The 27804-nt window shown below is 34.6% G+C and overlaps 1 protein-coding gene across 1 annotated transcript in view; it reads left to right on the top strand.

Annotated features, from left to right (window-relative positions):
• The window catches only part of ERC2 (ELKS/RAB6-interacting/CAST family member 2), a 311703-nt gene that overhangs the window by 93756 nt on the left and 190143 nt on the right, over nt 1-27804 (top strand). The window contains exon 6 of the mRNA XM_062008749.1: nt 23796-23963. Coding sequence (XP_061864733.1) covers nt 23796-23963 — 168 coding nt within the window. The remainder of the gene's footprint in view (nt 1-23795; nt 23964-27804) is intronic.

Raw genomic sequence — 27804 nt, 5'->3', positions numbered from 1 at the left:
GATTTCAAGATTTGAGTGTTCAAAGGCACATCAGATGATGTGGTCTGTTTCAGTGTTCTCTCTGCTTTGAGCAGAAGATTGTATTAGTGATCTCCTGAGGCCCATTCCAACCTCAGGGGCCCTATGGTACTACAAATGAAGCTCTCAAATATGTGCTAGCTAATAATATCTCAAAGTTGCATGTATTCTGCTTTGTAAGTTATACATTAGCAATATTTTGTCCAGGCAAAGATTAATTGTTGATGGATTTATTTACACACACATACCCTCCCTGACACCTTCCCCCCTCCCCATTGGAGTCCATTCATGATATTAGCTTTAAATGCTCTGACTCTGTTTTGGGAACACTGTTAACTTTATTTCATAAAATATTAATGTGAAATTGCATGAGGGAAAGATGACTGAAAGAGCAGAGGATTTCATTTGCAAGGCCTGTAGAAAGTGCTTGGCGACAGGAAAAAACAGATAAAAAGAAACTGCAAAAAGATGACAGTACAAGGATAAGAGCTGCATACTTGATGTGTAAAGACTATGGAAATTTGAACACACAGTTTAATGAATATTAGATTTATCTTACTATCAAAGCACTTCTCATTTTAATCTGTTTAATTAAAGTAATAAATAACTTTTTTCCCCCTTAGTTCTGACGTGTACAAAAATTTACCTTATTTCCACTTAAAAGGGTATTCAGTTAGATGGCTTTAATAGAATTTTTATAACCAAGTAAAATTTACTATGATAAGATAAATTAAGCTTCAATTAGGCTTCATTCTTGTGGATGGAAATGGTTAGAAAAATGTTAGTACTGTTATCTACTAATTTAAAAACCTTTAACTGGAGATTTTTTAAGAGGAATTTCATAGGATTGCTTCAGAAATTATTCTTTCTATACTTGAAATATTGCTTCTGTTGTGATTAAATCTAAAGAGGCTTAGTTATGATCCTAACGTGTTGGCACAGTACACAAAGAAAAGCAGGCAAAATGAAAGTAAGAAGCTAAGCTTGTGAAAGATCCTTGATTTCATAGGTGATCTGCTAATAATTAGGAAAACATCTAAAAGGAGATCAACCAAGGCAAACAGAACTTACACATTAAATGTCCCAAGTAAACATAATTGCATAATACTTTTTCTCTAGTATTTTCTATTTATATTTCTAGTATTTAAGATCATCAAGCAATGCAGTCGTGAAAATTTTAGAAAGACATGTCATTGTTACAGGTAAAAAGTATTTACAAATCATCTCTTGCAAAGAAGCAGTAGTTGAATTTTCTCCTGAACAATTTGAATCTTTCATTATTTTGCATATTGTCAACTAGCTGGTGTGGTAAACTTAATGGAATTCCAGCTTTGTGGCTTCCATTTTGATTTTATGTTGAAGTGGAAGTTGTATTTTCATTTTATAAATTGTACAAAATAGAAACTCAGACATGTATTTATTGTTTTGTTTAGAAAAGTAAAGGATAATACATGTCACAAAAACTGTCTTTCTAAGGTAGATTTGGTACTTCACAGCTCTACCATAGTAAGTCGGGGCAGTTAAGTTGTGTAGCCTTAAGGCTTTGTTAACTAAAAGTCCTTGTAAACTGTCAGCTGGCACAGACATGTGGGAATAATCATCTTAAGTTTCCAGTTTTTGCAGGGAGAAATTGCAGTTGTGCACAGTGAGCCATGAAAGTAGTGGGCTGACACTTAAAAAGAATCTGGGCTGAACAACTACTGTGCATGATAGCACCTAATAAGGATATTAATGTCTTTTTTTTAAAGATATGTAGTTAACGAGAAGGTTGTGAATTTAATTTAATTAAAATACAAAATGTTCTTAAAGACAGGATACTAATTAACATTTGCTGGACTCAACTAGGTAAAAAGTGCTTGTAACAGTTTTGAAATCTGTCTCCTTTGAAAAATGTTTTTTTGTAGATCTTTGGTCTTGTAAGTCATTAATGATGTTACAAAACTGTTCTAATAGTTGACTGTGGTGTAGTTCTCTATTTCTTTGATTCTTTTCCTGTGATTATTTTAATGTATGGCATTATAACTTAAATTTTAGGTCTTCAAACAAATACTTAGCATTTGTATTTCCTGTTCAGGATCATATACCTTCCTCCAGTAGTATTACTTGTGTTATTTCTATACAACAAAATTTGTAATGCAGTAATGTTTGTTAAAAAAATACTTTATGCCATATAATGCTAACTTCTGTCTGTGTAGTTGCCTTTCCTAATTGTCTATACTGTGAAATATAAACATGAAAGGCTTTGAATTGCTTCCTTCTTCTCTGTTGAATGTGCACTGTTTCTCACACAGAAGGTTAATTTACTACTATGAGCCTCAAGGTTAACTTAGATATTTTTGAGAGAGAATTATAGTGTGTAAAGTGATGAGAATGCTAAGGCTTCCTGATGATATTACAGACAACATATACTGTAGGTTTCTTGCTCTTATGTCATCATACTTTTCTCACCTGTGGCCAGTCCACTAGCTGTAATTTTTTAAAGACTCTGTGTGTATCCTGTTGAGTTTCCACTATATCTGCAGTACACAGTATTCCACAGATCTGTATCTCTGTGTTTGAAAGATTCTTACTTAACAGTAAGGTGTATACTGTCAGTGTGATAGTGGTAGCATTTTTAGTTTTACAGAAGAAACTATGTAAGCTGTACTATGTTAGAAGGAACATGTTTACAAAAGTGAAAAATGGTTTTTTAAAAAGGAAGCAATTTTTTTCTGATGCATTTGAAGGAAAAACAGTTGAATAACTGTTACAGGAGAAGGAAAGCAGAGAACTTTGACAAGTACTAGTAATCTAAAGCTTCATGAAGAAAATCAAATGTTCAAAAGAATCAGTGGGAAAGGTGTGAAAAAGGATCATAGAAGCGTGGAGAGAGAGCAAAAGACACTACTAAAGAGCTCTGAAATAGCAGCTTCAACACTGGTGCATAGAGCTGCTTAATTATTTGAGCCAAGAGTTCTGCTATGATTAGTGTTAGAAATGTGTTTAAGTATTGTAGACCTAAGCTATTAAGAAGTCAAAGGTCAAGTATGTAGAGAGTTTTGAAAATTTTGGTGCTAGTGTAAAGTTTGATTGATAAGTAAATCAGAAGATAGAATAAAATGGCCGAGAAAGCTTTGGTTGCCGTTTCTGTTGGAATTCTTTGGCTGCCTATTTTAACATTAAGGGATCAAACTGGATTGGCAGAGGCAAACATTAATTCAGACACTTTGTAATGTGTGGTATTGGTTTATTTTTTTTCCAAGTTCAGTAATAATTTTCCATTAAAATAGGTTGATTTTGTGGATTTTCATGTAAGGCTTGTGAATTATGATTGCTTTTGCTAGGTTTTCTTCTACTTCTTTCAATGGAAGTTTGATGTGTGCAAGGTGCATGTCAGATATTATCATGTGAATGGGCTTGAAATAGACTGAAACAGTTCTGCAAATATTGAATTTATGAAGACTGTTTTCTTTCTCATGTTCTATTGCTTTTATCTTTCAAATTTTTCCTCGGGTCAAACAAGCATACCAGCTGTTTCTTATCTTGAAAGTCTACTTTCTTCCAGCTGCCCAACATTGTGAGATCAGGCATGAGATCAGTGTAGGGTAGGAAAGACTGAGGAGTGTGTAAATAAAAACAGTTCTGGATTGTTCACTGCAGCTTCTTTTCCCCTTTAAGCTGTTTGAACCGTTGAAGTTTCAGGAAAATACTTAAAAATATTATCAATTGGTTTAATTACTTCAACACTGTATCATTTAAACATTGTCCTGAACACTGTTAGGGCAACATTAAATTGCATTCTGGAATAGATTGTCGTATTCGTAAATACTACAGCTATCTTCCTATAATAACTAATTGAAATGAAAATCAATACCTATTGTCTCTGTCCATTTTTATATATTAGTAATATTTTTCATAATTTTTTTTTACTGTGTTCCAAGTTTGTCTGCTGTTCGTGGTTGGATTAAAATTTTTAGTCATTAAAGAAAGTTACTTCCTATTGTAAAACATTTACAGGGTTTTTCAGTAGTAAATTTGGAGGAATATTGCAGTTGAGAAGTTCTTCCCTGAAGACACTAACGTTGCCTTAGAACAAATAATAGCATATTAGTAATAGAAGTTTTTTCTAATTTCCATATCTAGTCTGACAGAAGTGATTCTTTAGTCAGTGACTTGCATGGAAAGATTTGCATTGGAGGTTCATTTTTTGTCTTTAAAGTTAGATGCAGAACTAAATAATGTAAAAATAAGCAGAGTCCTCACATGACAAGAAAAGGAATTGTAGAGGAAAAATGTATTTGAGCTCCAGATTACACTTCACTAATCCTATACGTGTTTTGTAACTCTAAAACATAACAGTGCACAATTTTTAATGGACTTTGCTACACTGAATTTCAAACAGAACATGTATTTTTTGTTTTGGTATGGTTCCACTTTCTTTTCTGTCTTTGAATATTTATAGCTAAATTTCTCTGCTCTATGTCAGGAGTAGTAAGGTTCCTGAGATTAAAAAGGATGAAAATAAAAGACTGAAACCTTAATTCTCTTCAATATCTAGTCAGATCCACATAATTAGAGTTGGAATAAAATGATATTTTTCCTTACTATTAATTTAATTTTTGAGACAAGTGTAAATTTATGTTTTAGTCTTTTGGCTAAAGTTAATTTTCTTCATCAACAGACACAGATAGTTACTAAACTAATTCTCTATGGAACTGTTTCATCTTTCTACATAATTCATATAAGAGAAAATTGCTTTTTCTGAATATTTTTTTTTTTTTAAGGCCAGTTTTATCTTTTCTGTAAATAAAGATCCTGGCTGACCTTTCAGTAGAAGGATTGTTTACTACTTTGTTTATTTTGAAATGTTGCCAAAAATTACAGGGGTTCGGGATGAAGTTGCCTTTTATCCCATTTTAGGATTTTATGCATGATTTCATAATGTTGTGGTAAATACAATAGTATATATTTAATACAGCTTTTAGGTTTACATTTGGAACAGACTGGAAACAATTGAGAGGAGTTTCCTAAGCATAACCATAAACATTATGAAGTTTATTCTGCCAAGTGTCAGGCCACAAATAGACACATGTGTGGTCAACCTGCCCCCCATTTCTAGAAGAGTGCCATTGGACCAAATACAGTGAGTTTAAATCAGTCAGGAAATCTTTGCCAGACTTGACCTAGACTCGTATTCATTGATGAATCATTGATTCTCAGCCTTGCAGCTATATTGGTTTATGAGCCAAGGAAAAGTTCACATTGCAGTGCCAGTTGCCCCTGTTACCTTTTCCTCTTTCAGCATGGTTCTGTGTACTAGCAGTCTGGCAGCAGGCTGGTTTACTTTGTGTCATCTCCTGTTGTAAATTTCGAAGCAGTCTCACATACCTAGTTAGAGGGTGAGCTTAAATGGTACATGTTTTTCCTGGACAAATAATGCTTTCAAGAATGGTTAAAATAAAACTATAATATTTTAGTACCATGCATTTTTAGATATTATCACTAATAAATAGAGTGGAGATCTCATCCTAAGGACATGGAGAAGGCCAACATACTGAACGCCTTCTTCACCTTAGTCTTTACTGGTAAGACTAGCCTTCATCAATCCCAGTTGTCTGTAACCAGTGCAAAAGTCCAGGGCCAGGATCAAGTTAGGGAATATTTAAACAAGCTGGACACACATCAAGCCCCTTGGCCTTGCTGGAATGCACCTACAAGTGCTGATGGCATTTTGCCAGTTATCTTTGAAAGGTTATGGTGTTTGGAGAAAGTTTCTGAGAAGTGGAAGAAAGAAAATGACACTCTAGGAAAGGCAAGAAGAATAATCCAGGAAACTACAGGCTAGTAAAGTCTCACATTGATCCCTGCGAAGGAATAGTCCTGCAAGCCATTTACAAATACATGACAGACAAGAAGGTGATGGAGAGTTGCCAGCATGGCTTTCTGAAATGAAAATAATGTCTGACCAACCTAAGAGCCTTCCTCAGGCAATTGCCACTACCAGGGTGGCACATAAGCATTTACTGTTGATGCTTGTGAGGTTCTAAGTATTAGTGTGGCAATGCAAGATTGTGATTGTGTTCTCTTTTTCAAGAACTAACATTTTTTTTAGCTTTTCTTGCTAAATGTTCCACAAAGTCCTGTTCAGTACATATTTACATTTAGGTCAACATACTACTTTTTTTCAGCCTGTCTTTTGTTTTAATTAATCTGTTTGCAGACTAACTCACCTTTAACATGTACTTTGCCTTATTATAAGGCAAGAGACTCTTCACAGTTGCATAATATAATGTATAGTTATTAAAAAGCATATTGTAATTATTCTGTCATTCAATTATTCTACAATTATTTCCTGAAAATATTAAAAATTGGGTTACAATAAAATACATGAACACAAAGAAAAATTCTTATAGCTAGCTAACAAATAGGATAGTAATAGTATATAGTAATGGATAAATAGTATATGGTAATAGAACAGTAATGGCTAAATAATACTTTGATATAGTGGGATGCGTGATAAAGGACAAGAGTAGCCCAATTTTCCTTGTGTACAGGTCTATGATGTATGAATTTCACTAGCTTTCAGATTCCTGCTTCTCTAAATGTCAGATGATTTAAGCATGTTTTCAGCACATATGCTGTCATTGGCAGCTTTTTTAAAAAGTATCTAGAATTTCTGGGGATATCAACTGAGAATGTAGTAACACACAATTCTGAAAGTAAAAAGTAGTATTCTGGTTGTACCTATAAGTAAATTCCTCCTTGTATTTTATTTAAACTTTTACAATTTTACTGGTTAGAGAGTCCCCCCAAAAAGCTGTCCTTTTGGTGTGTTGCTGATAGTTTGATTTGAAATCTGGTATTCTCCTTTGCTTACGTTGGTTGAATAATTATTAAGCATTTTTAATGGAGTATTTATATTTTGCATCTAATGTCAAACTCTCTTTTTAAATACTTCATGTCTGTTATGCTTCTAATGGCTTTTAGGCAAGGGGAAACCTTGAAAGGTTGTCTTGGTTCTTCAGCTTCATTGTGGAGTGAATGGTTAAAGTGTGGTTACACAGTAAATCCTCACCACTTAATCTCATGAAGAAAATCACAGGATGGCTAGAATTTTGGGGCCTTGTAACTTATGCAGTGCATTTCGCACTGAAATCATGCCCATGAAGCCCAGTTGCTGCATGCCCCCCTCTGTGACTTTGGGGAAATTCCCATGGAGAGTTGGTCTGCGGGTGATTCCTCTTCCAGTGGGTACTGCTTATTGTGGTGTGTTATGGTGGCAAGATTATTGTGAGCACGTCTGTGCTTTTAGTGCAAATATCTGTGCAGAAGATATGAGATTGCAAATTGAGGCTTAAGTTCAGATAAATCATAGAATCATGTACCTTGGGAGGGGGCTGTAGAGGTCGTTTAGCCCAAGCTTCTGTTCAGAACAGATTTTAATTAGATAATTTTTTTTTTTGTTAAATATCTCAGCAATGGAATTGCCATAACCTCTCTAGGCACCTGTTACAGTAGTTGACCAAGTCTGTAGCAATCTACGTCAAGGTGGAATTTCTGTGTTCCAGTTGCATCTCATCCCATCTCAGCGCACTGCTGAGAAAAGTTTGGCTCCATCTTCTCATACCCTCCCATTAAATAATTAATAAATAACATAATCTTACAGCAGTAAGATCTCCCTGTGGCTTTTTCTTCAGGGTGCCCAAACTTGGCGCTCAGCCTCTCCTGGTGTGTTTAGTACCCCAGTCCCATCCAGGTATGGCCTCAGTTGGACTTAACAATGGTTAAGTGGCAATGGTTGATGCAAAATTTAAAAATATAAACAATCATATTTTAAAATGTCAAATGCAGCAGCTGAGAGCAAACTCAGGATGGCAGCTGTGATGTGCCATATTGATAAATCAAAATAATAAATCCAAAACATATGTTATGATCTCAGTAATGTAATCCAGATTATGCATTAAAAGCTAACAGTTGTGCACTTCGAGTGCTGAAAGTTTACTTTGCCTTTGACCTGATACCTCAATGTACACCAAAGGTACAGTGTTGCTTCATTGTGATAAGTTTTATTTGTAGTCAAGTGGTACTATAAAGCCCAAGTTTTAATTAAATGAGGCATTCAAGTTTGATTTACAGTGTAAACCTATGAAGATTCTTATTCTATAACAGTTATATTTTCTTTTCGTTGTTGAATAAGAGGCAGAAAGAACTTTAAGGTACCAGAATTTGGAGGGAAGCTACTTGCTGTGGTAAAGCCTTAAAGTGAGTGTGAGAGCATTTTTATACAAGTGATGAGAACCTCCTGGATGTGATTGACTTAAATTAGCTTGATTGCTTTTTATCAATTGCAGCTGCACTGTTTAGCATAAAAATGCAAAACATCCAAAAATCATTTGCCTTGCAGTGTAGTGGAAAGATGGTTTTAGTTAGTCTTCAAGATGTTTCAAATGTTTATTCTACACAGATTCTCTGAGAATGGATCCAGAACATATCTAGTTACAGAGAATTAGTATAGATATTGTAAACTTTGAGAAAATTAATTAAGGAAAATATGCTGCTTTATGAGTTACATCTTTAGAATTCGGAGTTTTTTTTCCTTTTAACTACATTAGTAAGTTAAGCAGTTCAAAGATATTTGTCATAGTTGCATAATCAGGCATCTACTATTAAAGCTAAAAGAGAAAGACTAGAACTTTTTGTGTGGTGTACAATTGTCTTGTACTCTCAACCTGTGATGTGACTGAAAGAGGAATCCTGAAGTTACAAAAAATACATATAATTTTAAATAAGATCAGAAATTTTAGACTGGTGTTGAGAATTGTAACCCAGTGTTGAAAGATTGCTACTGTTATTTTAAGACTGTTCCATATATTGAGTTTTGATATCTGATGTGCGTTTGCCATCTGAATTTCCTTTTTGTAGGACTATGTTGCTTGCAAACACAGGATCTTGTGTTTGTTTTGAAGGTTTCTGTTTTTCAGTGCCTTAATGATTTATACAGCATGTGACTTTGAGGCTAATTAAGTGCATCTTTGTATTCCCTGGATGCTTAACGAGATCTAATTCACAGGAAAAAATATTCATGTATATAAAACTTGCATTGTTTACTGCCATTAACTGGAACCAGCAGTTGTGCTGAGGAAGAACCCTTATTGTTAGGCCGAGCAATAGATTATATTGAAAAAATGAAATTACTTAATCTTGTGTATGCTTTTAAGTGTGTTTGATACAGGATGCCTAAATTGAGGTCAAACCCTTTTATTATTCCTTAGATTCATTTACTCTTACATGTTTCAAGGATAATCATGCCCCTTTATTCAGATTCTTGGAATGAAGATATTAGAAATGGAATACAAGCCAGTTAAGGACATACTTAATGTTACAAATTCAATGGCTGAATTCCTATTGAAGGCAAAATCTTAAATATTTATATAAAAGTTTCTATAAAATATAGACATTTGTGCATATGTATATATATATGTATAAGGAAATCTTAAGAAAGTACAGGGACTATTTTCTTTTATTATTGTTACAAGACACCTTGTGGTCTTCAGTTTTTTTCTTTGTTAACATTAAAATTCACATCTACATACATCATCTAGCAAATGAATTTTTAATTTTCTTTATTCCTCTGTTAGGTCTAGCTATTCTGTACGGAGATAAATGAGGGCAGAGGGTTGTATTTCTTCTTGCATCAATAATAGAAGGGTTTAGAAAGTTTCAGTTACAGTCACTTAATTGCATCTGCACAAGTTTACAGGCAGACTACAGAGGTATTACTGGGAGTATAACATGTGCAGGAAGAACAAAGGCTGAGTTTGCTGTCCTAGATTTAATTTTTGGGAATGATAAGCCTAAGCCTCCCCATTTTTTGTAAAGCGAGATGGAAATCAAAGAAGCTAGTACACCTATGCATGCACAGATATGCTTTTGTAATCTTAAGGTTGGTCTATAACAAATTAATCAAATTAAATTTCCATGGTTGGTTTTACTCTCTAACTATTAGCTATCCATTTTTAAAAAAAACCTTCCTGATTAAATGAGTACTTGAAAATCAAATTCTTGGAAGCATCATTTTAAGCCCCAAAGTGTTTATGCATTTTTCTGTTTAGTTGAAATGTGTGAAATGCTTGGCACTACATGAGATTATCCAGTGAGTTTCCTTATGTGACATTTAAGACAGCTTGAAAGCTACCAAGAGAAGTATGAACAGTTCTTTAATGTGTCCTTTCAAAACTTACTGGTTTAGAAAATGGGATGTGGGAGTGGTTCTGGTGGTGTCTTTTTCACCTTGTTCCTTGAGATGGTATTGTGAAACTCATATATGCTGATAAATTTGCATAGTGCAGCATCCTATGTGGTTAATCTACGCTAAACTTCACTTTAAGATTCCTTTTGTGTGCTGGCATTGTCCTGTTTCTTGAAATGTGTGTTTATTTTCCCAATCTTTTGAGAAGATTGGAAAAAGGAGCACAATTTCACCCACGTGCAGAATAATCTATGTCTGGAAAAAAGATTACTTTCAGAATGCTTTCTAGGAAAAGAAAAACAGATGAGGAATACCTCCTTTGTTTATTTATTTAAAGAATTTTCTTAAATGTCAGATTTATAAGGTTTCATGTTAATGTCAACTGTCAGAGATTGGGGAATGAATTTTCACACTGAAGTTTCATTTCCATGACTAGTAAATCGGCTTTCCTGTAGCCTCTACTTCTGTGTTAAATTATTTATAACTTGATTTTTCAGCAATCGTATTTGTTTATACATGAATATGCATATACATCTCTATGTGTGATTAAGAAGAATATACACTATATATATATACTACATACAGTAAGAATGATTAAACATAATTTAAAAAAATGACTATTTCTTGCATGTTTTCTATGGCTTATAAGCAAAATCATTTCCACAGTCTTTTGTATTGTCATATTTAAGGATAACCTGAATTTCATAGATGTGCTTTCAAATACAGAAATTTTCATTAAAAGTGTTTTGAACACATTCTATTAAAAAAGCAGGAGGTCTGGTCATATCATCTCTGGAACAAAACAGTCACTTGAAGTTTGAAATTTCATTTCTATTCTGAATCTATTATATTCTGAACACTTCTATTCCCAGTTTAGTTAGCAAGCTGAAACAAATAGTAGAAGTCCTGTTTTATCTAAAGTAAAACATATATTATTTTAAGTATTCCCTTTGACTTTGCTATAATAGATTATTTCTGTGGTGTAAAAAACCCCCTTTTTTGTTTAGCCATTTTTTAGAGAGCTACTGTGTGTCCATTTTGGTTATGAAATCTGTTAAATTAGATTAAGGTAGTGTCTGTCTTTGATAAGAGCACTAATATTGTTGACAAAGAAAACACGTATCTAATCCAGATGAATCTCACTAAGTATTTTCATGTTGTATGATGTTTAAGTGTTTATAGTGGGAGGCTCTTCAGTCCAAGAATAGTAGAATTGGTGAAACTAGTTATGCCACTAAGGAGTGAAAACTAGAATTTCTACACTGTAAAGACTGAGGTAAAGGTAGTAATAGTATGTTAGAAGATTGCTATTAGTCACCAATAAAATGTGGCTGTAGAAAATCTGATCCTAGAATGTATCAGAAGAGATGTTTTTGTTCCAGATGGGGAATATTGTATTGTACTTTGTGAGATCTCATCTGAAATACGTTTTATGGTTCTTGTCATCCAGGTTCAATAAAGGTTAATTCAGGATAGAATAGGGACGATCAGGAAAAAGATTCTGTGCTCAGAATCTTGTAGTTTATGTTATTTGATCATTTAGTATTATTTACTTGTTGGAGCCTGGTGTTCCAATGATTTGGACTTGTATGGATAAAAACTGGATCTGTAGAATGTTTCTTTCTCCTTCCCTCTTTAAAAAACAGAATCTATTTACCAAAAATAGTAATAAATTTTTATATTAAACTTTTTCCAAATTCAGTTTTAGAGCAAATCAAGTCAAGAATAGGTTTAATTTTGAAAGGCGCTCATAAAGATTTATATGAAATGGCTGTGTGTTTTTTTGGTCTCAACTGAACTTTTGCTTCAAGCTTTAAAATATGGGAAGTTTTTCACAGGCTACCTGAGTAGGGGTGCATTTCACTATCTAGGGTTAATGATCAGATTTTTACATAATTTTTGTAATAAAAATACTAGCATAAATTGGTCTGGAAGATATCTGCTCTTAAGATGCTGCACATTGTAATGCATTTTTCATTTCAACCTACTATTGAAAAGTATAGCAGCATATTCTTTAATGTCTTGAGAATACTTCACAAGCTTCAATGCGGGAACTGTCATTGTGGAATCCTGGATTTTACTTGGGAATCTTTGGAAGAGATTCTACTCCTAAAGGATGATACACAGCTATGTATATCTTCGAGTTTTGTATCAGAGTCCTTTATTTTGAGCAATAGCTTATTACAGTCTTAGAGTTTTCCTCTTATAATGTCAAGTAATACAAGAATGTAGTTTCCTTTTTGTTATTCCTTCTTGTTATTCTCAGCACAGAGTTATTTTCCTTAACTGAGCTAGTAAGTGATATCTAGTTCTTTTGCTGGCTCATCTTTGATGTAAACTAGTCAACACTACCATTCACATAAGAAGTAGTGATTTGTGCAGATATCACATTGACACAATGCTGACAAACCATTTTTAATTGTAATTTAAGAGTTCTTTAAACCTTGCCAGTTTTAACCACAAAGATGTCTTTTTATTGCTAGCTTTTTTTAGTTTCACCTCTTATTAAGAAGTTTTTGTTACTAAGCTTTAAGTCTGAAGTTTTTTGCTTTTTGATCTTGGAGTTCATATATCAGGTTTTACGTACTCACAAAGAAGAATCTCAACTCTTGTTCCTTAAGTTCAAGAAGTAGATTTTATGTTAGTTGCATGTATAAAGCTGTTTTAATCTTCAAGAAGCCAAAACTGGAAAACTAAGGTTATATCTCACTGCTAAAAAGAGTCATCATCAGCATCTGAGTTTGAAATGCCTATTTGGATCATTTATAGCGCTGAGGTCAGTATGGGCTCGCTACAGAAGCATTTCTTCTTGGATTTCCCTTAGTTCAGAAATAAAGCTCATATTAAACAAAAATATCCTTAAAACCACTGCAATCTATATCATTTTTTACTCTTGATTTGAGATAGACACGTACTTATTAAGTTGTCCCCTAAATCAACTTACCACTGGCAGGAAACGAAAGACTTTGCTGTAGATAGAGTGCATAGTGCCTTTGCTTGAAACAGACTTCCCATTAAAACTGTCTCCGAGAATGGTATGCAAACTTAGCTATTTAAAGAACTATTTATTGCTATTTATTATATCTTGAATAGCTTAGAATGTTCTTGCTGGGAGATCTCTATCATTTAAAAAATTTTATTAATGTTTAATAGATACAGAGATAAACATTTACCAAGAATGTACCTTAATAGATGCCAGAGTAGTCCTTTTAGGGTCCATTTATGGAACTTTCAGTCTACATTATTTTTTCTAAAGAAGCTTTTAATATTACTCACTAGTTACTACTTGCATCAAACATTTTAGAAGGTTCAGTACAACTCTGAGTGTGGCAATAAAGAGCTCTCCTCAGCTAATCTATTCTTACATGAGTAGTTATATTTCTAGAAATAAAGAGTTCATTTATCTAGTCTCTTAGTTTTCTCTTTGAATTCCATGAAATTTGTGTCTTTGGCCTTGTAGGACAAGGAATATAAACCAGGATGTCACTTTGAATTTAAAGTTCATTTGCAACTTGAACTGTTTTCAGATTTAATACTTATGATAGAATTGAGCCACGTTAGGATTTACTTCACAGACTTTACGTAGGGTTTGAACACAGATGCCTTATGACATCTTGTTCAGACTCAGTGCATTCAGTTTGGTTGTATCATCTATTAAGAGCATGTCTTAAATAGCAGAGCTAGAAACCCCTAAGCAGTACAGGTATCCTTTGACCTTTACCCTTTGTGAAAAAGAATTTTGTAAAAGTCTGCTCCACTAGGTGTATGTATGCATTGAGTCTTATGTAGCATTGGGCTTTTCCGGGGAAATTTAAAAAAAAAAAAAAAAAAAAGATATTCTGGGCAAATGTGCACCATTTCATTGTTATATAAAGCCAGATTTCTGTTTCCCATCCTAGGTATCATTGTCCTAGGTCTACAAAGTTCTGATATGCCTTCATAGTTCAGCCTCAGGAGGTTGGACCTCCTAAGTTGACAACTTTTCTCTTCACTGGAAGGTTAATCCACATCATCTTTTTGTCAATTTAATGTAGTGTAACACTGCACTCTGTTCTGATACCAGGTAAATGCCTTCTTGCTTCATATATGCAAAGGGAGAAAGCAAGGGGATTGACTCGTCTTACATATCTCAGAAGCCAGAGCTAATGATAAATTTCCGAGTTCTGGATGGACCTAGAGAAGGAAAGGTTTGGATTGAGGATGAGTGATAGAGCTAAGCAGAGCTGGGACACTTAACTGATATTCAAGGTCACTGTTAAACCAGCTGCTATTTACTATTGTCTAGGAGATTACAGAGCACAGGTTTTTGGGAAAGGACTTCTCTCTTATCTTTTCTATTTGGAAAATTTTAGAAGTGAATTTTTAATTAGAGATTAGAAGTAGTTAGAAGCTTATTCACTCTTGAGAAAAATGCATCACTTTGCAGAGAAAAGGTTGTAAATTATTCTCTGGAAGAATGTGGGAAGGAGAGATACAGAAGCCAAGATGGCATATTTCTTGAAGAAAACACTGTGTTATGTTTAAAGTAAACAATATATGTTTAGCTTATTGTTTTAACCTTCTTCTCTGTTTGCTGTGTTCTTATGAATAAATATAAAATACTGCCCAAGCTGTTTTATGTCACTCTATTTATGAGCTGGTCATAGATACTGGAAGATAAGCTTGTAGCCAAGCTAATTCCAGCTGGACCTACTAATGTAGGAATGTCTGATAAACAAGTGGGTGATGTAAACAGGTGTTTCAGCCTCAGAACAGGGTGAGTCTCCTTTGAGAAATGTGTCTCAAAATGTGATATTGAAGAAAGGTCAAGAGTACAGCTCACCCATCAAAGCATTAACACAGGCTTTCTAGGTCAGTTGGAGGGAGGTTTACCTACAGGCAACTTCTTTGTTCTGAGTAGATTACAAACTAACTGTGCTTTTTGAAAATCACACTTTAACTGCTGTATCAAGCTTCTTCAATAACTGACTCCCACTAAAAACTAAAACTGAGAAAAACATTTCATTCTATTTTTATAATGTATAAAGCTACAGATATTTACTGATGATTCTCAGACTATTACAGAATTCAGCACATTTTTTTTTCATGAAGCAGTTAAATTGACATGACTTTGAAAAAGAATATTCTTGCCTTTTAATTCTCTTTCTGTTAATCTGTTACCAGATAATAAAATCTAAATGTTATTGGAGACAAAAATTTTAAAACTTAAAAGTCTTCAAGATTGATAGTTTTAGAAATTGGTTTTAAGTATTTTGGATTTATAACTATCATTATGTTGCTAAATAACATTGACTCTGGACTGACTGACTTCCTTTTGCAGTAACTCAAAAATATTATGACAGCTATAGTTTTATAGTGAGCATAAAAATCAGTGAGGTAAGTTCAATGAGGTAAGGTTAGTGTTGGAAGTTTTATTAATAAAGGCTTTAAGTATTAGCACATGAGTTACAATTCCCATGTGTTTTCCAAAATTTGCTGGAACTGAACCTAAAATTAAGTTCTGAACTTTGGACTAGATGCATTTAAACTACCTAATTTTAGTAGTAGGAGTAGGCAAGGGTATAACTTTGAATAAAACAGCTGTTAGGCAGTTGGCTGCATTGATAAGCTGCACGTGATCAGAATTCCTTGTGGTATATCATGTTGCACAAGGATGAGTTTCCAACTGCCTGAGGGAACCATTTATATTTTGGCTACAATCTCTGATTCAGCTACAACCTTTTCTAGTGTAGTTTGACCAGTCAGTATTATCAGTTTTCTCTTTGAGGAGCAGCATAATCTGGACTAGTGGAAAAAAAGAATGAAAGAAAAGAGTGATTAGCCTCCCTCCCTGTTGAAGAAGGAGGCTCAGAGCTTTATGAAATCTGTAGGTGCCATCTCTCAAGGGGTACATTAAGGAAATGAAGTGCATTTCCTGCATTACAGTCATAGGTGGTTCTCCCATCCTGTTACAAAAAGATTGGAAGAGCTTGTGAGCTATGAGGGAAATAATATGAGACAGTACAAGTTTGTTTTCCTGATGTGAACAGCTAACATTGTTCTGTGTTTTTAAACCACCTAATGTTGTTTGTTGTCTGTTCCCCTCAACCTTAATGTGTTCAGCTGCTTTAGCATCCTCTCCTTTTAGTTCTTAAATACTGAAGTAGTAGAAAGAAGTAGAAGAAGACAGTAAAATACATTATCCTTTAAAGAATATAAAGGTTGTTAACAATCAGATTTATAATAACATAACATTCTGAAATAAAATGTAAACTAGAGCAACCCTAAAACCCAGAGTAATGGTGGGAATGTTGTTGAAATAATGTTTAAAAGTGGAGTTTGCTTCTACAAAGGGGAAAAGCTATCTAACTCAATAAACTTTTAATTCAGAACAACTAAAACATATTAATTGTACAAAAATCAAGTGTTTGCAGCTTCAAAATGTGACCACATTCTTCCTTTTCTGCTTTTGAATTTCCATATGGATTACCGGGTACCGCCATTGCTTTGAAAAAAATTGTATTCGTCACATCAGACTGAAAAATGAAAGGCAAATATGATGAGATTATTGTTGCATTTTAGAATGGTTTCATTTGCTTTTTTTTTCCTTAGCTCTGAAGTGGAAAGTACAATCGGGACATTTTAAAGGCACGTGATATCCTTTCTATACTTGCAAACTTCTCATATTTGCAAAAAGATCCATGTGAGGATACGCTCTCTGTACCCATAACTCAATACTTCTGCATAGAAAATTGAAGTGACAGCTCTCTTTTTTCATGGTTTAAACTGATTTTTGTAGTCAAAACTCAGTATATTACATTTTCTCAGATACATATGGATGTATCAATACAGGAATGAAGATTTTTAATAGAAGTTTATTTTTCTGATTAACTGAAGTGATTCTTCAAAAGATGGCTGCGTAATAGACAGAGAGCAGACAGTAGCAAAGAGAGGTGTCAACAACCATGTAGTGGTCATCAGGAAGGGAGAGTGATTGTACAAAGTGGGAGAAGATTTACTTTTGAACACTTGCAAATATTGACTGTTGTGTGCGGTGGAACAGAGGTGATGTGGGGAGATTGATAATGGGTTACGGTTTGCCTTCTCTGTTACCCCAGGTGCAGTACTAGAGTACACTTAGTGCTTGGCTAGTAAATTTGGAATTAGCTTAAAAAAATACAGCCAAACCTTTGCTTTAAATGTTTTTATTTATGATGATAAAATAAATAATTCTTAATAATGAAACACAGTAATGCTTCTTCATATTTTGCTTCTTCATGGAGCTCCATAACACTAAACCTACTTTCATAAATGATATAAATATAATATGGCACATAAGTGAAACAATTGACAGTAAAGAACTTCAAGAAATAGATGTCATAACTGGAGCTGGTCAGACTGGCAGGTGATGACATGAAGATTAATAAAGTTGGACTTTCAATTTGGCAATTTTTGCAGTTAACATGAACTTTTCTTCTTAAAGTATAACCCAATTCTAAAGTTTTTGCAGCATGTTGTATAATTCCAGAGCAAGTGACAGAGTTTATTGTATTAAATAACTTAAATAAGTAGTTGCTGAGGAAAAAGAAGTCAGAGAAAATTAAAAAGCAATTTACTTGGACAGAAGTCTTTGAAATGCTTTGTGTGTTAGTTATCAGATCTGGTTTTGCTTAATTTTTCTGGAAAATGATGGTGTTCTTCAGATTGCCAAGTTTTACTGGTATATGTGCTGCCAAAGCTTGGGAAAAATAAGGCAAGGACTTTTAAAATTACATAGTGTTGAGTGAAAAGCCAAAGAGAGGGTTTTTGTGTACCACAAATCCTTATCCTTTCAAATATAAAAATATATCTGATGCTGTAAAATGACCCATATTTAATTTCCTTTCAGATTATATTTAAAATACCATAGATGTAAAAGGAGGAGTAACGAAATGGCAGGCATTTCTCATAGTGTACTGGCATGCTTCATTTAGGATACTTCATTGTTTCATTACTTTTGGAGATATGATTTCACAGTACCATTTTTTCAGGGAAGAGATAATGTCTAATATTGGCAAATTCTTTCTGGCTATAAATAGTATATTTTGCTTCTTGTCTTCCACAAGATGAGGAACTGGTTTAACAGCTTTTTGGTTTTATACCATCTGGAGATTCGTATTTGACTTATGAAATGATGTCATACATACTTAGCACCAGATACGATACAGTAAAAGGTCGTGTGCAGTTCAGGCTGAGATAGTTTTATTTCACATTATGAGAAATGTAAAAGTCTAGGTTCTTGATTACTGGAGGCAGAAAGAAAAATCTGAGGAAGGAAGAAAAGCTTGACATGACCCATATTCTTGTAAACCTCCTCATTGCATTCCTGTAAATAGAAAATCAATTTCTACACCTAAGACCACACATGGTGTGAGTTGCCTGGTCACTCTCCCAGACTGACACTGGGTCAGAGTTTTGCGCCTCTGAAAAACTTACATAGAGCAGTGACATCAGAATGTCTCCTTGATGTATATGTTAGTTTAGGGGACGATATACTTATTCTACCAAAATACTTGGGCTTCATTGTGTAGGTGGATTTTGGAATTCAAGTGCTCTGCTGTGTCATCCTCTGACCAGTGTTTGAGGAGATGGAAGAAAACAGATAGACATGGCAGAATTTTCTTTTTTTTTTTTTTTTTTTTTCTCCCAGCGTTGGTGTAAGGACACAATTTAAATCAAGTTCCATAGACAATATTTTCTGGGGAGGAAGACTAGAGATAATTTTGTTTCTTGTACTTGCAGGGAGAAAAGGATGGCACAGATCAAAAATCATGCTGTTGTAAATATTATCCTTTTCTTATGTTGAAGGTTTTCATCTCAGCTCTCAAATGGACTTGGCTTCAATTGTTACAGTCAAAGGATTTCTGCATAAAGGGGGAAAAAGAGGGAGAATCAAATAACATATTATAAAATAATAGGAAAATATATGGTTTGTAAAAGATTGGTTTGTACCTCCATGATCCAGATTGAAACATGGGAAATGCACTGCCAGTAACCCTGATCTAGGTGAATCTGCTTCTGCAGGGCAGTTGGACAAGATGATCTCTAAAGGTCCCTTCCAACCCCTACCATTCTATGATTCTATGAACCCAGGTTAAGAACGTTTTCTGACCTATGGTTCATTGAGGAAAGGCTGGGAAATAGGACAGTCTAACCTCTTAAGCATGGCATTGGATTTGTTGTGGCTTGGAAATTACGTTATGGATTGTTATGGAAGTTTCAATCACTGACAGAATGTGTGGTGTCTGCCTGTCTTTTGTCTCTTTGTGTTAGCAACAAGGGTGCCCTCTGGCTCTGGAGCAGCCAGAGAGGGAAGACCGGAGGCAGGAGACACTGAGACTGGAAGATCTGCCACCTAAGGCTGTGATTGGACATACCTTACTCTTTCCTTCCCAATGTTAACAGTGTCTTTGTGTGAAGTGGGATTGCTGGGATTGAGTTTCTTTGGCTGTTTCAAGTCTTTTAGAGCTTTTTTTTTTTTGTAGTGCAATCAAAGCTACACTTTAGTTATGCTTTAAAGCTTTTAGTTTGAGCTACCAGGGCTAGAAATGATTTCTTAAGTTGAAAACAAGATAGCCTTGCGTTAAGAGCAACCTCTTGTGGGAACAGAGGTTATAGGCAGAAGTGATACTACTTACATCTAAATATATTCAGATTTCCAGTCCATGTGCAACTTGTGGAAGGACACAGTTCATCATTAGTAAGTTCATTAGTAAGTGTTTTGAAATTACCACAGAGCTAAAAGAATTTATCAATTATTTGCATGAAGATGTGTGGAATAATCTATGAGAATAATGAGAAAACAATCTGTTTCTGCATTTAGAGTCAGTCCAGACAACTCTGAAATACTAGGTCCCTGGAACTTTGTGGCACAGTTGAGGTCATAACCTTTGTGCTAACTTAAAAGTTTTTGTGTGGATGACTTGAAAGCTAACCAGTGAAAGGAAGGATGAAGATTGCAGCTGTGCTGCAGAGTTCCATGTGTGTTTCTTTTTGATGTGAAAGGAAACCACCATCTACCTTGTCTTGTCCCTCCAGGTTGAATTTTTGTCTGTGTTTAGGGAATTAAAATAATGTATTAGTCATGTTATTAACTGGTTAGTGGTGAAAGGAAATGGAGAAAAGTTCAATCATTAATTAACAGCTGTGGGAGGGCAAGATTTGGGTCTGAAAAACTGGAGTGAGGCTGTGTTCCACTTTCTCACACAGGTTGGGACTCACAGACATGGACTTCAGCACTGCCTTCTCATCCTCTCAACTCTCCTTGTGCTCCCAAGTTTTAGTGTGTAAAATCCCCGTTCCTGAGTTGGATATAGTGAGCAGTGATGACAGGTTGTTTGGGAAGAATTTTGTGAAGAGTGGGAATTGTCTGATTGGCCCTTGGGATGGGGGCTGTATAGGTAGAGAAAAAAAGACTGTTGACTCAGAAACAGCCTGGTTCAGCCAAGCAGAACAGAACAACTGTATTGGTACATGTGTAAGCTACTGTAGTATCGCAGTCACTAGGGAATGGTATCAGTGCTTTGTTTATCAGTGGGTCTAATCACCTTGAACTCCCTTTGACTTCAAGCATTAAGCTTCTGCCTGGTGGCAGTGGGAAAATGAGCCTTGCATTGCCTGACTGAAGAGAACTGCTTTTTGAGCTCCTGCTGCAGTGTTATGACGAGCTTCTCAGCTGCAGCTTAAAGGCCCATCAGAGATTTTTGTGATTGGACTTTAGGGATTACTTTCAGACATGAAGCAAATAAGTGATTAAATTTAAAGAAGATGTGGTAATGAGTTTCAGATGAGGCCTTTTATGTTTCTTAAGGTCTGAAAGTTTGCTGCTACTACTACTTGCTTTCTAACAAAAATTCATCTTTGAATCTCATACTGCACACTCCTTACAAAGTGCAAGATCCTATTACTCCAATATTGTAAAAAAAGTCTTAAAAGTAAAATAAATTGAGCAAAATATAAATCATTTTTTCTGGTATATAGAAAAGCAATGAGCCATTTTAAGAGCAGGAAGAACATGCATTTCGAGGTCCAATAGATCATCTAAATTAGTCCCAAACCAAGCTTTAAAATGACATTGCAAAGACTTTTGCTTTGAATAAATTTAGCATTACAAAACTCACAATCTAAATAAAAATAAGTTAGAATTGCTGATTGTTTTATACTTTACTAATATTCCGATTAACTAGGAAAAAGTCCTTGATAGAGGTGATGGTTTTCCACTGCAGAACTTAAAAATCCTTAGCTAACATTTATGCCCTTTCAGCTGCTTGGATCTAGCTTATCGTTATGAATAGACTTTATGAATTTCTAGCTAAACTTTAAACACTTGCTCTTTCTTTTCTGACATTTGAAAATGTTTAAAAATTGAATTAATAAATCTAATATTTCCCACTTGCCTGACTTCCTGCTGCGCTCTTCTACATGGAGAATTACTCTAGATTGCCACATCATATATTTTCAATCCAAACCGTCTCAATGGCGTACCTTGCAGCCAAAACAAGCCTGTGTGCGTCCACTTAATGTGAATATTTTAAGACTTCAGAGCTACAGAAGAAAACAGTATCAGAAAAATGGCCTCTACTGAAGGAAACCTATCTTTGTAATAACAAATGATTGTAATCTCTCTTAGTTCTCTATTTTGCATGAAATTATAATGTCATTCTAATGGCTTGCAAACAATGCAAAGGTTCTCCATGCCCTTGCTGCCATATCAGTGTGCTTTCTGTGCTACATAGCGCTTTTCTCTGGATGGAGCAGAAAGGCAAATGCAGAAGTAGGTCTATAGAAGTATTTTTAGTACTCTCTCGTGGACTCCACGTGTACTGATGTGTTATTTCAGTTTTCCAAAAGACTGGTTATTTCACTAAGAATAAACTCGTTGAGGAGTTTAATTTGGGAGTTTGAGACTGCACAAGAAATGCAGAATTGAATTCATAATACTTAACACTAATAGTAGACTACTTTTGTTTTGATCTCTTGTAATGTTTAAAAGTGCTGAAAAATTTAATTTGTGACTGCATTTCAGAACCAGGATGTGGAAATAAATGTGATTTAGTAGAAACTCCCATGGAATGGAACCAATGAATGTAAGGTGCAACTCTTACAGTATTGGTAGTTAAACCCAAACATGCTCTGTAGCTGTAATGAATCAAGATGCCTACTATTCTATCAGAAGAATACCTTTTATTACAAAGGTATTAAGAGTAGAATTTACATGATGCATAAGTTTTCTTTTTTTTTTTTTTTTGGTTATTTCTTCCCCCATTTTGACTTTTTTCCACTTGGATCCATGCTGTATATGCCTACTGCTGGGGCCTTGTTTATCTATTCCCATTGTGCATGCTTTCCTGTTTCTTAATTATAATCCACAAAGAGCCAGTTCCCTCCTCCGTTTCCTTGTGCAGGTACTCTGTCATTTAGAAATTCTCTCCTCTTTGTTCCTTGCTTCACTAAATGTTTTTATCTATTTGATGCTAATATTTTTGCTGCTGCCCTTTGAGGTGGCTGTTGCTCTACTTACATTCCTCCCTCCCCCTTGCCCCCCCGTCCCCTCCCCAACCAGAGCATAGTCAGCAATTCTACATTCTTATTTCCAAATGCTTTTATGAGTACCAAGCTTTTAATTGTAATTAGCAGTAGAGCTACTTATAGAAACAACCATATACAAATAGTAACCAGTATCAAGTGATCTATGGATTTTTTCCAGACCACCAGCAAGTGTTTGCCTGACCATAATTTGAGAACTGTTTGAATTGCATTAAGGAATAATAAAATGGAATGCTTGAGCATTTATACTGTAAGAAATGATAAAATCAAGACTACATACATCTTCTGGGCTGCTAGAATGCTTTTGATTTTTTTTTGTCTTTCCTTTTTTATAAGATTTCTAAATGAAAGAAACAGTTATATAATGGAGTGCAATTTGATGAGGTTCTTAAGATTTAAGACATTTCTGCTTTGGAAAATTCTTAGCATATCTCTTATTTTGCTTGATAAGTGGTTACTACAGAAAAGTACACTAAGGCCCATTTGTTAAGAGACTTATGAAATATATACTGAAGAAAAGTGAATAACCTTCTAATTTCCCTATTTACCACGTCCTTCTGTTTCTAGGTTACTGTTCTGTGACCAAACCTGTGTAGTGACTGTGGTATCTGATTGCCCATGTCATGGCTTTAACAGAAAAATTAAATACAGAATGGAATAACATTATTTCCAATGAGTTATATATTTAATAAGTCAAGATTTATTTTTTTTCTTGAACCTTCTATGCCTATGTCAAGTTAGAGCTGTTCAATGCTATTTCATATTTTTACTACTCTACTTTTTGTATTCATACTTCCATACTAAAAGTATTTTCCATTTTCATTACATTTTGACAAATAAAAGAACCTCTTAGATTTAGTTGCGTAATCTGCATAGAAAAAAAACCCCATTACTTAAGTGACAAAAATTGGGAATTATACAAAATAAATAAAATATGCTAAAGATCTTTTCTACAACCTAAATATGTTTGATTTCCTTATTGTAGGTTGATGCCTTGCGGTTACGACTGGAAGAAAAAGAAACCTTTCTGAATAAAAAAACAAAACAACTTCAAGACCTCACAGAAGAGAAAGGAACTTTAGCTGGGGAGATTCGAGATATGAAGGACATGTTGGAAGTAAAAGAAAGAAAAATTAATGTCCTTCAAAAAAAGGTAAGATCACTGATTACTACTCTTTCCAAATTATGTAAATAATATGTGTGGGACTGCTAAAAGACTGCTTTTTTTTCTTTAAAGGCTTTTTTTTGAAGGGAGAAGAGGAGTAGGGAAGTAACCTAAATTAAGTCAATTATTTGCTTTTCCTGTGAGCTAAAAACAAACAGCCTTGTTAGTCTTAAAATTTTCTGCAAGTTTGACTAACTGCATTAACTCTTTTTGGAAACTTGTATTTAATAGTTACAGTTTCCACTCGGGGGAGTGGGGAGGGAATTTCCTGGACAGGCAGCTCTGGAAAGGTCTTGCATACAGTTGTAGTGTGTTTATTTACCATATTGTCACAAAAATATTTATGCTGATAGGTGTGTTCTATATGTCCTGTGCATCACTTTTTATATGAATACACTTGTGAGCATGCAGATAAATGTATTTGTCATTCCTGGAATCAAACGTATTTTACTATTGCTTCTCCCCTCTTGTTACAGCCACTCTTTATGTCTACTCTTTATTCTACCGTATTATGTAGGTAGTTCATGTTACTGTGGTTTTCATCCAGGATTCGTATAGGGTTCACACGGTCTAGCCATGCCTCTGTCTGCAATTGGTTAAATACAGTCTTTTAAAGAGCCAAGTCCTTATTTTCCAGAAACTGAGAAGACTGCATTTTCAGGCTCAGGAAATAAGGCCTATCAAAACTGGAATTTAGGTACTCATCAACTTAAATCTCATTTCTGAATGTTTGCCTTGTTAGCAATGCTGGTGATGTTAAGACAAGAAACTTCAGGTCTTCTATCCTGTGCTGAACACTAATTACTTTTGAACATCACCTGAGAATTCTGAAGAAAATGCATCTTTTCTTATGGTTTATATTCTAAAAAAACTCCAAACAAAACAAGAATTCGCAATTCATCTCTTTATTTACTTCTTGTGGAAATGGATCAGTAGGAAGAATGTGGATTCAGTGATGAAAACTGTGTGATGAATATAACTTATCACAGACCTGTCAGCACTATGGGTCTTGGCTTTGTGATCAGAAATAGGCATCATGGCTATTTTATTAGGGTTTGCAGATGGTCTTTCCTCTTTTGCACCTGCTTCTTAATGAAAATAATCCCTCTCAAAGTGCATGATCTCTCTTCATAGAGTAAACACATGTTATAGCTTCCTGAGCTCTACTATACAATCTGATAAATAAATCCTGCTCACTTCTAGGTGCAAAATCAGAGTTAGTACTGAATTAATTCTTTAATATTTTAAGTAGCACCTGGATTTTTTTTTTTGGAGGTTTTTATTCTGGTAAATATGCTTTAGCTGGGGATTTCTGAAGTTCAGTTTTTATGCAATGTGCTAAATACTGAGTTTACTTAGAGAAGAATGAATTATGATTACTTAAAAAAAACCCAAACCAAAAAAAGATAAAAGTAGTTCATTTATATCACTTAAGATATGCATAGATTTCCTTTTCTCATACATTTTTTAATAACCACGCTGTCTTAATATGTAGATGTTGGCATGCCTAAAAGTGCTAGCATCAGATCATCATTACACTGTTATTGTGGTTTTAGAAAAGTATAATATCTGAAAAATATATTTTAAAAATTCTGTATGCCACCAATGGAAATACAGGCTTTTAAATTCAACTGGGGAGGGAGGGTGAAGTACTTGCCTATTTAACCAAAGTGTTTGACTTTATTTTGACAGTGCTTATTAGATCATGACTTCTCATGGTTAGCATTTAGAAAGGAATTTATTCTCAATCGTGCACATATATGTGGAGAATTCAGTGAGTAGAAAGCAACATGAACTGTTTCATATGGCACTTGAGAGGTGAAACAATTACTGGGCCCTATAGTGCGTTGTCCTGCCTTTACATACCTTTTTTCAGGTATGCAATCTTACTCTCATGAAAACCCTTCTGAAAATGAAGGAATTGCTTCTAGTTCTTCCTCTCTAGACATTAGATTCTCTAACTGTAATATTATAATGCGTGTCTTCATTTTCTTTATTCTATATGCAAACTAATTCTATATCTGTGCACATTTATTTGCTTGTGATATGAGGACTTGTGAGTAAGCGGTTATTTTAGTGCCTTCATTCATTGATGCAAGATAGATAGATGGCTATATCTCTCTCCACTCAGCGTGAAGTGCTCCACTGACCCTGAAGTACTCCACTCAGCCTAAAATAATATTTGTTTTAATCCCTTGTATTTAAGTAATTGAAGAAGGAAGAATTTGTATATAGTGCTTAAAAATATTTCTGTCAGTAATAACCAGAAACTTGAGTAGGAAGGAATACATAATTTGGAAAGCTGTAATTTCTAATTCTATGTTCTTTCTCTTGTGTACATAACTTTTATCTGCTGCATTAAAAAATACAAAGGAGACCAAACTAAAACCAGAAAAGCTCCCTTTTAAAATTTGAGCTGTTTCTTCTCCTTTTTGGGTAGCTGTTATACTTGAACGACAGGACAGGTTCTGTTGAGGGCTCCCTCAGTGTTCTGTGGAAGAATCAGAAACACTGGCAGCAAGACAGCTGTGATGAGTCCCATGGGATGGCATAGGAACACACATAGGGCAATATGTTGCAGAAAAGAGTAGTGAGCTAGACAATGAGCAAGTGATGCATTATCCTTCCATGCAGCAGTTTTGGTGTGATGTTTGACCAAATTGAAAAAGCACTACACTCTTCAGTATAATCTGCAAGCTTAAGGGAGGCCCAGCACTGGAACAGCACACGTTTAGAGGATATGGATCAAGGTAGATTGACATGGAGTAATAATAAACTTATGTCAATGGCAGAGGTGCAATATTACTTAATATTTCTTTCTTTTAGAATCTTTGGCACCACTGTTCCATTTTAGTGCCAGTAAAGTTGGGTATGCTGTTTTAATAGCCTTGTTTAACCTGGCAAAGCTAGGCTTACACCTCATATCTGTCAGTTTAACATGCAGAGGGGCTGACCTCAGAAATCTTTATATATTTCTTACCAGAACATGCAAACTCTATGAATATGGACAAGTTGTAGGCTGAAGGGCAGAAGTGATGAACTGGGTGATGATGCTTTCGTTTTCGCTCTTTTGTACAGTGGCTCTATCTGGTGTGTTTTGTTCTCTAGGAATCTGTAGATATTTTTTAAAACAATGATACACTCTGAAGTATGAGTCTTGGTGTTGAAAACAGTAGTTATTGAGACAAGAACAGCGTAGAGGTTGTAGACCTGGATCATATTAGGACAGCAGCTTGTGGAAATTCTTTTGTGGGGACTATTATAAAAGAACACCATGTAAAGGAGGCTAATATAATGTTCTACTTTGACTTGCAACATAACTTTTCATGTAAAATGTTACAGTTTCCATCTTTAATAGTTTAAGCTTTGTGATTGATGAAGTGCTACATGACTGAGGGCCCTAACCTACCAGCTAATTAGCATTTGTAGGAAATGTCATAAAGTCTTAGCTCTCATGTAGTAATTGGAATCTGAACTTGGAGTGACTGAATTGTGCACACTAGGTGATATTGTCCAGTTTGTATTAAACTAAAATGTGTTGTACAATTACTTGTATACATTATCGTTAGCTGTTTTCTAAAAAAAGATGAAATTTACATATGGTTGGATTAGGAGTAAATTAGTTGAAACAAACGAGTCCTACACTTGTTATTAGAAATCTGCATCAATTTTATTGTGATGCAGGAATTCTGGATGAAGACACTACTTAAATTGACACTTCTGAATCCAGAATGGTTGAGGTTAACCTAAGAGACCAATTTCATTTGATCTTAGCAGGTAGAAGGTGCAAGCACATTGCTGAAAGAGGATGCCTTTGTTTTTTTTTTTT

The sequence above is a fragment of the Colius striatus genome, chromosome 15 (assembly GCF_028858725.1).
Source record: "Colius striatus isolate bColStr4 chromosome 15, bColStr4.1.hap1, whole genome shotgun sequence".
Classification (NCBI taxonomy): Eukaryota; Metazoa; Chordata; class Aves; order Coliiformes; family Coliidae; genus Colius; species Colius striatus.
This window is presented reverse-complemented; position numbering and strand designations above follow the sequence as displayed.